Below are 14,081 nucleotides of genomic sequence, written 5' to 3' on the forward strand. Positions count from 1 at the left end.
TTACTTTGAACCCTTCATGGTGACCAGGGACATCCAGACCTTGTGGCAGTTTGTAAAGTTTTCACTTATGGTTTTCCTCCGTCAAGTGTTTTTCTTGCCCCTTTTTGCTTTCTCTTTTTTTTTTGTCCTTCCTTTTTAAGCAACCAAAATGTGCAAGAGGGTTTTTGGAACTAGCTGTAAATAGGTCGCTGGGAAAGACAAAATTTGTGCTGGTTTTTAATTGTCCTGTATTTCTGTGTTTTAATAGAAGCCTCAAAACATGTTTAAAAAAAAAAAGAAAAAAACATGCTAAAGGCAACAGTGTACAAGGATTGAAATCTCTCCGTGGGGGAGGCAGGAGGATCCCCAGGGTGCACAGGGTGTTGAGAGATCCCATTGTAGAGTGACTCTGTCAGACCTCTGTTGTTCACCAATCTGAATGGTTTTGCATGTGTGTGGAGAGGGGGTGGTGCAGTGTCATGCAGATCTCAGGTCCCGTGGATACATGGATACTATGCCGAGTACACAAACATAACCACTGACCTAGGGCCCGTGGGTGGGGGCAGGGCGAGGCAACCAAGCTGTAGCCCCAGTGAAATGCTGCTGGAGCGGTGCTCATCTGGTAGGGCAGAGGCCACAGTTTCACAGGATGCAGCTTTTGCTGCTCTCGGGAGAAGCTGCTGTGTCTAGGATGGGAAGGATGCCAGCCCTTCAGCTGGAGAAGCATCAAGAATGTGGGCTTCGCAGATAATAACGTGCTGGACCTGAAGGTCTTGACCAGCTCTACTCCCTTCTCTTCCCTTCGTGCTGTGTCTCCTGTAGGCAAGGTGATGTGGTGGGTAGGGACAGGTGGGCTTTGAGGTGAGTGAGGTGATGCATTCCAGTGCTTCCAGGGGAGGCTAGCTGGGAGCCCTGATCTTCTGCAGCCTTCCTACACAAGTCTATTACCCATCCATTACCCTTCACCACTGCGTCCTTCTCCCCTGCCATCGAATGCTTTCCCAGATTTTCTTTGTGCTTGTCAGTCCTTCATCTGTAGAGTTTTGCAGGCAGTCTTCACTCCATGATAACCTGAGCTACTGCCAGCAGACCTGCCCTGTGGCACAGGAGAGGTCCAGCTCTTGAAGAGGACCTGTCCTTGAGTGCAATACTCTACCTCAGCGTTCAGTGTCAGCAGCATGGGCACCCTGTGCTTCAGACAGAAGAGGCCAAAGTTGAGTTGCAATCTCTCCGTCCTAGGCTGGCAAAAGCATGCCATTTGGACAACTTTGGCTTTTCTGGATGCACTCTACCCTCTCCATTCTGTACTCCATAAGGTCTTCCTGCATGCAGCCCTGATGATCTTTCCCATGGTTTTTCACAGAGGGGAATGTGTCATGATGCATGCACGTTTCTGCACACACCACAGTATCTCTGGACCCCTGTGGGGATTTGCAATTCCAGCATCCAGTGGTGAACCTGGGGCACACAATTGCTGGAGGAACACTGCTTGGAGGATTATCTCTGCAGAGCCAGGCTTAACACACTACCTCTCTTAAAACAGAGCTCACCTTTCCCAACTTGCTGTTGCTGGGAGGAGACAGCTTTGGAAAGGGAGATTGCCAAGTAGTGAGTGAACAGCAACAGTTTTTATGAGGTTGCAAGCTGTTTGGAAAGGCTGGTGGGTCCTGAAATGTCATCCCAGCAGTTGTCTTGATCCAGTCTGTGAGAAGATGGAATTATAAAGTCCAGTTAGGAATACATTGAAGCATTGGGGCATTTTGTAGTGCTGGGTGAGAAGCATGGGTTTGGATCTGAGGAAGGATCTTGCTCTAGTCTCCTGCTTTGTAAAGGTTTGTTGTATACAATGTGAGCAAGTAGCATTTTTTGAAGTGGTTAAACATAAACAATCAAGAATTTCCCCTTCCTGCCAAGGCAGTTGGAGCAGAAGAATAATCTTCAGCTCAGGCTTTGGACCTGACATGTTAGCTGGTTGGATTCTCGATCCTTTCAGTGTGTGTTTCATGCGGGAGGATATGGCTCAAACAGATGTAGCTCTTTCTAAGCTTGACTTGCCTGAAAGGCTGTAACTTCTTTTGGCTGCTCTTCCGGGTGTTGGCTGCTGGTAGCTCCTCATAAACATCCAAATACCAATTACCCAAAATTTGCTTATCATCCACCAGCAAGTGTTGGCTAATTTGAAGCCATAACATTTTCTATATGGAAGTTTTTTTGTTTGCCTGTAGATAGCTGCTGTTTTAGCCTGGTTGAGATCTCCATGTGTTTGTAGTTTCCCTGTTGTCCCTTTTGCCCAGCCTGACACAGAAGTTGCCTGGGGCTTGCAGTCCTCACTGTGTCAGCAGTGCATTGTCCCTGTATCAGCAGGAGCCTGCAGGCTTGTGGCACATGCTGTGCAGTGCTCAGAAGACTAGTGCTGAGTGCTTACAGACAGTGCGATGCTATTTCTGCCTGGCAACAGGAGGAAGACCTGTCCTTCAGTGACAAATAAGAAGCTAAGCCTTTTGACTCAGCAACCCAGGATGCAGAAGGGAAATCCTGATGTTAGGTCAGAGCTGAGGACTCTGGAGCAGCAGTTGGTGCTCATCTGCAAAATCTCACTGCCCTGGAGCCAGCCCTACCCCTACCACTGTGATGGCTGAACAATTGAGAGAAGAAATGCTGCCTAACACCCCTATGCCCTGGGCGCTGCTCCCAACCATGTCTGTGAACAGCAATGTGGCAGGAGTTCCTTTGGAGGCTCAGTGACAGCCAGTCCTTGTTAGACCTGGGCAAGGTTTACCATCAGCTGGTTGCCCGCTGCTGTGACCTGTGTCTAGTCTTGTGTCTTGTAGTTTATTGCTCGGCTCCTCACCTTGAGTTCTGTGTACTGACTCCACCTAATCACAGTAGAAGGTTTGCCCATCTTTTAGCCATGACTTTGCCATGTTTTTCCAGCTCCAAAAAAGCGAATGCTGGAAAACTGCATCTTCCAATACGTTGGATAATCACACACCTGGAATTAACTTTCACACTGAGGTAAGGTTAACTGACCTGTTCTCTGTCATCCCATGGAGAAACTTCCCCAGTCATTTTGTACCATTATATAAATATATATATATAAATATAAATATATAAATACAATATGTGAAGACATCTTATTGGTTTTTATTTGAAACAATTTTTAGGCTTGTTTTGGGTATCTGTGCTGCCTGTAATGTATTGACCTGTTTTATAGGTGCCTTTTTATTAAAAAGACAAATTACAAGACCTGACCCTGTGCCTGTATTTTTCCGCATGATTTTCCACAGGACTGCAGCAGAGACAGAGAGTGCGAGATGTGCTGGAAGGACTGCGTGGGCATTGGGGCAGCCCCTTCTCTGTAGCACTCCCAGGCACATATTCATTCATGCGTTCACTTACTTGCACTCACCCATGCATGCTCCACTGCCTGCCACGGCCCTGTGATCACTGTGTATGCATAGCAGGATGCTCTGCTGGAACCCCAGCTCTGTCTCCTGGGAGACTTGGCTGGCCTGCAGGAAATGCAGAGCAGGGTGCTGTTGTGAGGGTCTTTGTGTTCCCATCTTTGGAGTTGCCTTCATCAGAGACCAGGGCTTCCTCTGATTTGTCTGCTGGAGCCTTGTTTGCAGAGCACAGTCCGGGGCTGGAGGTGCAGAGGGTGTGCTGTGGATGGCGGTGACATCACCTTCCCACGCATAATCTCCCTACTTTCTGCAGGAGCCACCTTGAAGCTCCCCTTGGCTCAGTCCCCCTTCCCGGTGGCCTGGGTGGGCAGAGTGCACCTGCCTCACTTGGCAGCCATGGCATAGGGGCTGAGCAGAACTCCACTGGGGAGGATGAAGGTTTGCCTGAGGGCTGCAGGGGTGGCTTTGACAGTGTGGGTACTTAGCAGGGAAGCCTACTCTGAGGCAAGGTGCTGTGACAGCCATGCAAACCTTGATGAGATAGCAAGGATTTTGCTAAGTGGAAAGCAGAGCTTCTTCTGCAGTGAAGGAAAGTTCCTCTTACTTTCTTCTTGTCACCATTCAGCAGGCTGGCTGCAGGTAGCTGTGGGAAGAACAGTCGCAACTCTTTGGGGAAGGTCTGCCAGCTCTGAGCCAAGCCATTCCCAGGCTGTCTGGGCCAAATGTAGGTGTAAGGGCAGTTAGGTTAGCAGCTGCTATAAAACTGGGGCAGGAGGAATTAGTGGAAGAGGCTCCATAAAGCAGAGAGGTCATACAGGTCTGGACTGACTCTGAACACAGCAGAGCCTTCTGTGGCATTGGTGAAGGGGAATCTGAGCAAGGTGCTCCTCTAAGCCCTTTGAGCAGAGCTTGTCAGAAAGGTGCCATCTGCCCACTTAGTGCTCTCTGATGCATCTTCCTTGAATAAAGTGACACAGTTACAGACAAATGCTTACAATCACTATATATTAGAACATGTTGTTTTATTCATCCATTTATTACAGCTTACCTCAAAACTTCCTAAAGGTTAGTACATACCAATACTAAAAGCTATAGTAACAATACATGTGTAGTCTGTTCACTCTCATTTGAGTGCAGATTTTCTTTTTACTTTGTGACCACTGTAGGAATTTTATACTTTTACTATTATTTTTTTCAATAACATTTTCATGAGAAACACAGTTGTCACCATAACCTGCTAGGGAGGTGTTTACAATGCATCTGCAATGGGTTTTCTCACTGGTACAACCGTGAAGAATACAAGTGCAGGCTTAAGAGACTTGCCCTTCTCTGCTGCATGTATGCGCCTGAACAACTACAGTGACCATTACTTGAAAGTTTCATCTTTGAAGATACGGTGCTGCAGGAAATGGTGGACTGCCTTATACTAGGTGAGTTTTTCTCCTCAAGTCACAATGTGAGATCAAGCTATCGAGATCTCTGCTGAGGTAATGTGCTCCCTTCCATAATGGCTGGTTTTTTTAGCAGGGCCCTTGAGTACTGTGAAGTTCACCTGGGACTGAGCTGTCTGCTAGTGGGATGAACTTCAGAAGTGAGGTTAGCACAAAATTCCTGCTACCCCAAGAGAACTAACATTGTTTTGACATTGCTTAAAATGCGAGGTGAAGGGTAGAGGAGATTTTTAAAGTGTGCTTGTGAGGAGGGTTGTGCTCATGTGACATTGGTATGTATGGCTCTCCTACAGTTCAGGCCACAGCAGTCTTCAGGAACAGAAATGTCATGGAGCAGTGTTTTGGGCCTGCTGCCATGTTAAACTGTGACAAGACCTCCCAGGCAGCAGCAAGCTGTCTTGTGTCTGCTGGGGCTTCCCCACACACCAGCTCATGGTGCAAGAATTATTGATGGGGAAAGCTGCTGCTCTTACTTTGAACCAAATTATCATCAAGCTGCCCTGATCTGAGCAGTTTCTGCATACTTGCAGTTCAGGGCAAGATCACTACTCAGGTGCAGGTGGAGGAAAACTAACAAAGCACAGTGCAAAGCAAAATGCCACATTTCCTCTAGCCTTGCTCAAAACAAAGTAGACTTTCCCTTATTCTGGGACAGTGAGTCTCCTTGCTCTCAGAACCCATAAATAGCCATACATCTAGCTGCCAAAAAAAAAAAAAAAATGTTATACCATCAGCTTTACAAAGCTGTGTGGTTTCTCTCCCCTGTGTGCAGTCACAAGACAGAAGCCATCTCCTCAGATGGTGTTCCTCCTTAAAGGAAAACTTCTGTATAGTCAGGCATTCAGTTCAGCAGCCACTCACATGAGATCATAACAGCAATAAAACAGATCAAATGAGTGGGGAAGAATGCTACTGGTGTCAGGAAAGGAGTCTGTAACAGCCAAATCTTTCAGTCTGTGGGAGGACCTCCTGGCATGAGCTGTGTTGTGAAGATTAATGTGTTGTGGTGGGCTGGGGGGGATGTTATGCAGCAGGAGGACAATGTTGCAGTCAAAGAGTGTCCAGCACTGTATGCCCATACTATTGGATTGAGCAGCCCCCACCAGTTCCACCTGCATCTCTCCAGTTGCGATGGCCACCGAATCCCACGGCTTCCCTTAAGCATGTGTGTACCAACCTTAGCCAGTGAAATGGAGACCTGCTAACTGACATGACTCATTTACTTGGCTGCACTTTTTTCTTAACCCTGGCACCCAAGTCCTGTGCCTGGATTTGTGCACAAGATGCCTGCAGTCCGTTTTTCGAGGGAGAGGTGGGAATATCAGATTCAACCCACTTGAGTGACCATCGTCATCCAGCTCCACAACAGTAACCGTCAGACATCCAGCTAGATCTCTACAAAGCTTGAGAACCACGAAGAGCTAAGTAAGGTGTCTGATGGGATGTGGGTGTTTGGTGGCTATTGGATCTGTTTCCTGAGGAGTGAAGAAAGTTGTGGGGATACTTGTGAAACTTGTAGCTGAGACAACAGCAAGTGTGTCCTGGGAAGGAAAGACCCAGGCCACATCTGCCTGCAGGCAGCCCTTCTCAGCTAGAAAGTGGAGATGGAGGTGGTGTTGTCAGACTCTATCCCACTACCCTTCCTTGTCACCTCCAGGATTTCCTGCAGGGTCTCCTGGCTTATGCAGCCAAGCTCCTGCAGGATCCGGAAGAAGTCGTTACGGAACTTGACCCCAATAAAAGCGTAGAGGATGGGGTTGAGGCAGCAATGTGTGAAGCCAATGGCCTCTGTCACCATGATGGCTGTGTCCAGCTGGTCTTCCAGGAGACAGTTCTTGGTGAAGGCTTCTAGCTTGGTAAGTGTGTTCAGGAAGATGACAATGTGGTATGGGCTCCAGCATAGGAGGAAGATACCTGTGACCAGGATGGCCACACGGACAGCTTTTTGCCTCTGCAGGCGCTGGGACTGACACAGTGCCCGGATGATGGCCGTGTAGCAGTAACACATGACCAGCAGAGGCACAAAGAAGCCCACGGTGTGGTAGAGGAAACGGGTTGCCAGCCACGCATTGTTTCCATCAATCCCAACCTCTGGAAAATAGCAAATGCTGCGGTTGCCGTCATCTGTCCAGACTTCCATGAAGATGAGATCAGGTAAAGTCAGAAGCAATGAGCAGAGCCAGACAGCCATGCAGGTGAGGTGGATGGAGTGAGCTCTGCGTTTGCGGTAGGTGTGGATTGCATAGACGATGGCCAGGTAACGGTCCACCGCAATGCACCCCAGCAGCATGCTACTGCAGTAGAAATTGATTTTGTGGACAGCACTGAGTATCTTACAGAGGAACTTCCCAAATACCCACCCAGCCAAACTCTCCACCACACTGAATGGGAAGGTGAGCAACAGTGCCAGGTTGGCCAGGGTGAGGTGGAAAAGGAAGTTTTCTGTGGTGGTGCGAGACCGCTTGAACCTCTCTAAAATGACCAGGACCAGAGCATTGCCTAGAGTCCCCAACACAAACATCAGTAGATAGATGAGGGGCATGAAGACCTTTCTGAAGGGGTCTCCCTGGTTGCCAACCACAGATGAGGCTGAGTTGAAGCAAAAGTAGCCCTCCAAAGAAGGGGTGGTGTTCTCAGCTTCGTAGTAACCACTCAGCTCTACCTGGCTCTGGGGAACAGAGAGAGTCTTGTTAATGGAGGGGAGTTTCTGAACAGAAGAACCCAGTCCCCCAGCTGCACCTGGCAGACCTAGAGCAGAGCACCCCATGTCCTGCAGCCCACCTGCATCAGGAAGAGATGCTGTCAGCAGTGTAATGACATTGGAGGCCCCTCTACTGCCAGGAAGTACAGCAGCAGGTGGAGAGGATTTTATCAATCAGTGACAGTGAGGGCTACTCAGTCTATAATCATTAACTGGAGTATTGTTTTGGTGTCCAATCAGATGATCAGTTTTATCTTCTGGTTCTTGCCAAGTTACCTGCTGGCGAATTTTGCTTTCTCACATAGAATGGAATCCTCCTCTACCAGCTTTCCTGATTTTTCCCACCCATTTCTTATATGGACCACTCCCATCCTGCCTGCTGCCTGCTGCCTGCTGTCAGGTATAAAGGTGGTAGGATTCACCACACAGCACATCTGTACCTCAAATTCTGTGCAGTGAAACTGTCCCCTTCTTCTCATCCTCAGAGGCCTGAGAGCTGCCTATGAGAGAGCAAGGTGAGGTGGGGTCATCAACAGCTGCCCTTTGAGATCTCTTCCCACACACTCGGAGGAAGGTGTGGGGCAGGTGTTCAACACAATGGGAGGAAAACCTCTGAGGCCCTGTGGTGCCCTAGCTACAGGAAGATATGATGGAGAGAGAGATCTATTCTGTTGATAAACCTTTCAGTTCTGAATTAATTGCAGTCAGAGCAGGAAAGGAAAGGGAAAACACCACTCAGACTCCAGACTGATATCCAGTAAGGGAAGTACAATAGAGCTACTTGCAGATGTGACTCGCCCTTGGCTTGCTGTATTTTCTTGACCAGCCTGCATTCAGGCTGAAGCTGAGGGCAAGTCTTGAGTGCCAGGAAGCTGGAGCTCAGGATGAGCTCCCTGGATGGTGGTCATGCTTCAGTTGGCCTTGCACAAAATGAGAGCAGTGAAGGAGGCTTGTGGCAAACTGAATATTAGTGACAATTGGGAAGAGCTCAGCAGCAGTCACCCTCAGGTCCCCCACCCACACCCTCTCTGGAGACCTGCGCTGAGCCTTGTGTTGACCACAGCGGAAGTCTCTGCTAATGCTTTCATACCTTTCACTGCCAGCTGCAGCCGTTTGCACCTGCTGCTCCTTCCCTCATCAGCCAAAGTTCCTGTCTAAAAATACCAGCCCTGCTTTACACAGTTTTGGACCTGATTTTGGGGGTTTTTGCTCACCAAAGGGGCTACTAAGCAAAATTACTGTTACCAGCCTGGAGTCTTGCATTGTACCTAGCTAAGGAAGTGTGATTTATGTTTCTTCTCAGGCAGCTTTCCCTGGGTAATGCACTGGGTGCCTCTGCACATGACTGTGAGGGGTAAGGAGGGCACTTGGCAGCAGCAGGGCTTATCTAAACTCCTCTGCTACTGAAACCACCTGCATGGTTCCAAGAGGAGCCTGAGTATGCTGATGGGGCAAAAGTCTATGGGGCATTACCAAACTCACAGAGCACACAGCAGGCGCAGGCAGTCCCCAAGCAGTGGATGGTAGGAGGGTCCACTCCCTAGGACCACTCCAGTTTCCCAAGGGAATGAGTCCTTGGGAAAAGTGTGGAATAACCCTGCCCAGCTCTTGCTAATGTAACTGTGGGGCTGCAAGCCTTTGGTGAGAAGCATTTTGTATTACCAAAGAATTTTTCTGGTTTAGGGTATGATTTTGGGCCTTAAGAAATCCCTCCCAGTTATTTTCCTACCCAGCTTTAAAGTATTTCCTGCTTACTCTGTACCTGGACCTTTCATGAGGAGTTGACAACACACATAGAAATCTGTGATGTGGTGGCCAAGGCCAGATCCTTGAACCTCTCTGATAAAAAGCAAAGCAACCAAAAAAAACTTTGCAATTTTGTGTAGTGACCAAACCAGGCTGCTCAGGCTGTGCAGGTGACTGTGCTAAAAAACCCAAATAGATTATATGTTGAAACGGGAAATTTCACTGGGAAGAGGTTGGATGATTCCAGCTTTGAAGGGAAAAATGTAATGATGAAAAATAGCTGGGTTTGCTAGCTTGGAGCCATGCCAGCACTATCTATGGCAGTGGATGGGCAGCTTGGGTGGTGTTCAGCGGCTTTGGCTGCTGATCAGTTTCCAGGATCACCTTGTATTTGGAGCCGGAAGTGCAGAGGCTGAGTGCCACTATCAGACACCATCTGATTGCTGATGGGGAGCAGGTAGGGAGGGCTCTTACTGTAAACCACTCGCTGTGGGTAGGGGAAGCGTGTTGGAGCTCTGTTTGAATCGTCCTTGCCTGCATCTCTGAGCAGAGCAGCACATGTGGGTAGGAGCAGACAGAGATGAGCTGGAGACAAATAGAATGAAAAATCAGAGTCTGGGCTGAGACAGGAAGGGCAGGAACCAGAGCTGCAGGAGATCTACTGAATATGGCAAGCTGAGGCTTCTGGGAACTCTGCTGCAATTCTAGGACTGGAAGTGGATGGCTGCCATATCTGGGATGGGATAAGTGAACAGTGAGCATGCAGAGGGACCTTTGTACAGGTCTCCTGCATGACAATTGCAGCAGGTTTGGGGGTGGAAGAAAAAGTGTTGTCTGTAATAGAGCAATTGAGTGCATGCCTGGGAAAACTGTTCCTGCATGCTTTTTGGTCGAGGTTCCCTTTACCCTATAACCTGCATCACAGAGTTATTCTGGTCTCCCTTTGTCAGCTGTTTTTCTCAGTTCCCCACAACTGTCAGCGATCAAAATATTTGGCTGTAGAAGTGAAGCAGCTTGTCCACTGTTACGGATTTTCCATGTGAATCATTCCCTTCTAGTCAATGCCAGGGCTGGGAGCAGCAAATCTCATTTTGAAAACCTCAGAACTGTAATTGCCCACATCAATACAATATACTGACAGAGCTTCTGCTCATGACTTCTGCAGGGGCTGAACCAGGGAAATCCAGGAATAAGACCAAGGCCTGTGGAAATTACATGTTACTGCAGTGTAGGTGCCTTAACGCTCTTGAGTCATGGTGGTCCCATTGCAATGAAAACTGGGCCAAGGAACCTCAGGGAACCTAGTATAGATCTCAGTGGTTTTTCTGCAACTTGTTTTTGGATGTCTAGTCCGCAGATGAGGAAGGTTAGCAGGCAAAGCATTTTTGCTATGGAGAAATGGGGTTATCATTTTGGACACGGTACTTTTCTGCAAGGTTACAGAGTCAAAAGTCTCATATGATAACAAAATTTACGTGAGGCCCTCACTGTATTCACTGTGTGATACTGAGATAAATGCCCTTTTGGTGTAAATGTTCTCATAATTTTTCCTTCCATAATTGCTCAATTGATCAAACGATCCTCTCTGCACAAGGCAGAGTTTGTGTTGCCACCTTGACAAGACACTTTGGAGGCCTTTTTTTTCAAATCTTTATGGGTAGGTTGCTGCTACAAGCACTGAGTATAAGTAAAGCAACATATGCCACCACCAAAGCAAATACATTGATGCTCATGTGATATCTGCGGCCTCCCTATTCCAGGGAGGGAGCCAAATCTGGGAAGCTGCCAGAAGACAGAGGTGGGAAACAACACATATCAAACTCCCAACTGCAGAAGTCCGAGAAAAGGTCTAAAACTCTTCCTGCTGTGGCACCTGACTGTGGGTGTTTAGTCCTAAAATCAGCTGGGTTCTGCCACCCAACCCTCCACTCACACGGGGTCTTCTTTATTATGTAAAAGAATTCACAGCAGAGATAAAATCACAAAGCTAAGGATTATGTAAGTTTTGTATGCAAAGAAAATGAGATGAAAAAGGTTTGAGTTTGGTTTTAACCCCTCAGGAAATTTTAGCACTGCCACTGAACTTCAACAGAGGTCAGGGAAAGAAGTGTCTTCTCCAAAAGAGTTTTAAAGGAATGACCACTATTTGCCAAGGGTTTTTATACTGGATGAATCAGAAAAGAAATAAATAGGGTAGGGCTTGCTCTTCCCTGGTGTGTAGGAAAAAAGGAAGAACAGAAAATCAGGTAACAATTGAATCCAACATTTCTCTTTTTGGAATAATTAATCCTGAGGTCTGCTGCAGGGAGCCACTGTAGTAAAAAAATAAATTCTGAGATGCAATATTTGATAACCAGGTTAATGATAATGCTGCTGTGTTCTTCCCGTTGGATAGCACAACATACTGTATAAGGTACAGCTGCTCTTTTTCACTTGTAAAGGCTGGGAAGAGAACTAAGGTAGAATACCTAGTGTCATCACTCTCTGTTAGAAGTAGTACTTGCAATCTATCTCCCACTCTTTAATCCTGTCTTGTAAATACACTGCGTGTTCCCCTTTCAGCAGAGTATATGTGGAGCCATATGTATGGAAGCCTGTATGTGGAGCAAGTAAGCAGGGTGGTCATACCATACCAAGGGTTTTTACACACGTAGAGAGAAGACAGGGTTTGCTTGGGTATTCCGGTTGTCAAAGGAGACCAGAGAAGGTGTACAGGGCTTTGCACACTGTGTACACAGTCATTTGTACTACTGAAGCCTGGTGCAAAAGGTTCCTGGCTCAGAATAACTGTTTTATGCCCATGTTGTGCTAATGGCTGTGCAGACAGCAGGGCAGCAGGAAGCAGAGGCAGGGAGAGGCTGGCAGCACAGGATGGGACTGCTGGAGCCCCACTCTGGCAGAGACTCCTGACCCTTTGCAGAGACTCTGGTCTGTGTCCTCATGAAAGGACAGTACTCGGGCTTAGTGCTTGCTAGTACAGGTTCCGTTAGCTTTCCCCAACAGAATACCCAGCATCCCTGCATCACAGGCTGGAGCCACACTACGCCAGCTCTCTGCAAGCAACAGCTTGTAGTCAAGTCTGGATTTAAGGGATGCAAGGACTAATTATGCTGGCATAAGAAATGGCTCAAGCTCTGCCTCTGCCAACAGGAGGGTTAGAAGATGGATGGCCAGAAATCTGGCCTTTCAGCCCACCCTAGCTCTACCTGCCATCCCTGTTATCAAGCAAAGCCAGGCCCAACTCACCAAGTCATAGGTCTCTGATGAGTAGCTGACAGGCCCCATGGTTTGAGGGGCACGATCCGTCTCTCCTCCAGAAATTGCTGCAAAAGTTATTTTCTGAGGTGGAGTTAACAATTTAAGTGAGTGGGGAGGGACACAGACTGTAACAATAGAGTATTTGCAAGGCAAATGAGCTCCAGGCATAGAGTGACCTGATTGATGTAAAGATTAACATCTAGCTTTATAATCTTTTTACTAGTGCTGTAATTGATTTTTAAAGTAGAGTTTGAAGAGTCCCTATTCCTTTGATCTATACCACAGAAGATCCAGAACATATTTAGGTCTTCCTTGGAAACCTTGCCCACAGCTGTCTTTGTTACAGGTGGTCCAAAAGGCTTTGAAAAGTTCTGTGCTAAGGACCACCCTTACCAGAAACCTCCTGGATCCAGGCACTTCTCTGGAGCTGTGCAGGACTTTGAAGCATGGGTATGGTCTGTATGATCATCACCCTCTGCCTTGGGGTCCTCCTGGCTGCTTTAACCCCACTGACTTGTAGTGGTCTTCTGCTCCTCCTTCTGCTGCTTCACCCCTCCTTTGGGCTTGGGGGGGGGGGGTGTGAGGTGGCTTGCACAGGAAAGCAAAGCCTTGCAGCTACTCTGCAAGTCTAGAGCAGGGCTAGCAGGGGCTAGGCAGCTTGACTTCACAAGGGTAAGTAAGGAGAATCAAGATCTTCTCTGCTTGGGGAAAGGCATTTTGTTCAGTGATGTCACAGCAACAGACTCACAGTGGTCTGGGTCAGCAGAGTAGGTCGGCATTTTGGCAGAAAGCTTTACCTGTGCGCGGAGCTGAGGGGCACCAGCTGCCCCGAGGATGTCGCTGTCCTCCCATACCGTGAGGACCTCTGTGTGCACCTGCAGGTGCTCATCAGCTCCTGGGCATTTTCTGCTGACAGGATGGAGAGCAGCAGACCCGGAGGGAGGCCACAGGGAGCTTGCACTGTGCCTCACTCACAGGCAGAGCACAGACTGAGCAAGCCCTGTCCTGAACCCCGTGCTGCGAGGGCTGAGGGGCAAGGCGAAGAGTGGGGTATCACTGGGAGACGAGAGGCCAGGAAGGATGTTTGCAATCAGCTACAACTGGAGGGTGGAGCTTGTGCCTTTTGCTGAAGGTGGAAAGACAACCACCTACAGACTGCTGGAGCTGTGAGGAACTAGATAAAACCAGGAATGTCCCTGTCCTTTTGCATGTATTTTGGAAAAACATTTGAAGAAAAAATTGTCTGCAAAGCAGTCACTACTAAGATTACATTCCCACTGTGTCTCGGTTTGTCAAAATCCACATCTAAGTAACAGCTATCTAAAGAGAAATGCCAATCCCCAGCTTGTCACGGTCGGCGGTTACGACTCCTGCAGGCTGTGGCTCAGACCCCCGTTGTTAGGTTTGCGTTGGCTCTGTTTTAACGGCAAAGCCCGGTCAGCTCCCCGGGTCAGAGGGGAAGGCCGGCTCTGAGGGAGGGGACGAGCGGCCCGCCCTCGAGCGCGCTGGGTGCGGCGTGACGCACGCCGAGCGTACGGGCGT

At 48.3% G+C, this 14,081-nt stretch overlaps 1 protein-coding gene across 2 annotated transcripts; it reads right to left on the bottom strand.

Annotated features, from left to right (window-relative positions):
• Positions 1-5,510: 5,510 nt before the first annotated feature.
• Positions 5,511-14,073, bottom strand: CXCR5 (C-X-C motif chemokine receptor 5). Of its 2 annotated transcripts, none has more exons than XM_077788073.2 (2): positions 12,528-14,073; positions 5,511-7,502 (listed from the first exon to the last, which is right to left on the bottom strand). In XM_077788073.2, the coding sequence occupies exons 1-2, from the start codon at positions 12,705-12,707 to the stop codon at positions 6,426-6,428; spliced, it is 1,257 nt and encodes a 418-aa protein (XP_077644199.2). In that variant the 5' UTR covers positions 12,708-14,073; the 3' UTR covers positions 5,511-6,425. The 2 variants fall into 2 exon arrangements, with proteins under 2 accessions (XP_077644199.2, XP_085416504.1); XM_085560378.1 differs by having other exon boundaries at positions 5,511-9,866; positions 12,528-12,661.
• Positions 14,074-14,081: the final 8 nt, after the last annotated feature.

This window comes from Lonchura striata, chromosome 24 (assembly GCF_050655825.1).
Source record: "Lonchura striata isolate lonStrDom1 chromosome 24, ASM5065582v1, whole genome shotgun sequence".
Classification (NCBI taxonomy): Eukaryota; Metazoa; Chordata; class Aves; order Passeriformes; family Estrildidae; genus Lonchura; species Lonchura striata.

Coding starts and splice junctions, on each gene's coding strand:
- CXCR5 (XM_077788073.2), bottom strand. CDS start 12,707: ATGCCTGGAGCTCATTTGCCTTGCAAATACTCTATTGTTACAGTCTGT. Junction 7,503..12,527: donor CATCAGAGACCTATGACTTG/GTGAGTTGGGCC, acceptor TCTGTTCCCCAG/AGCCAGGTAGAGCTGAGTGG.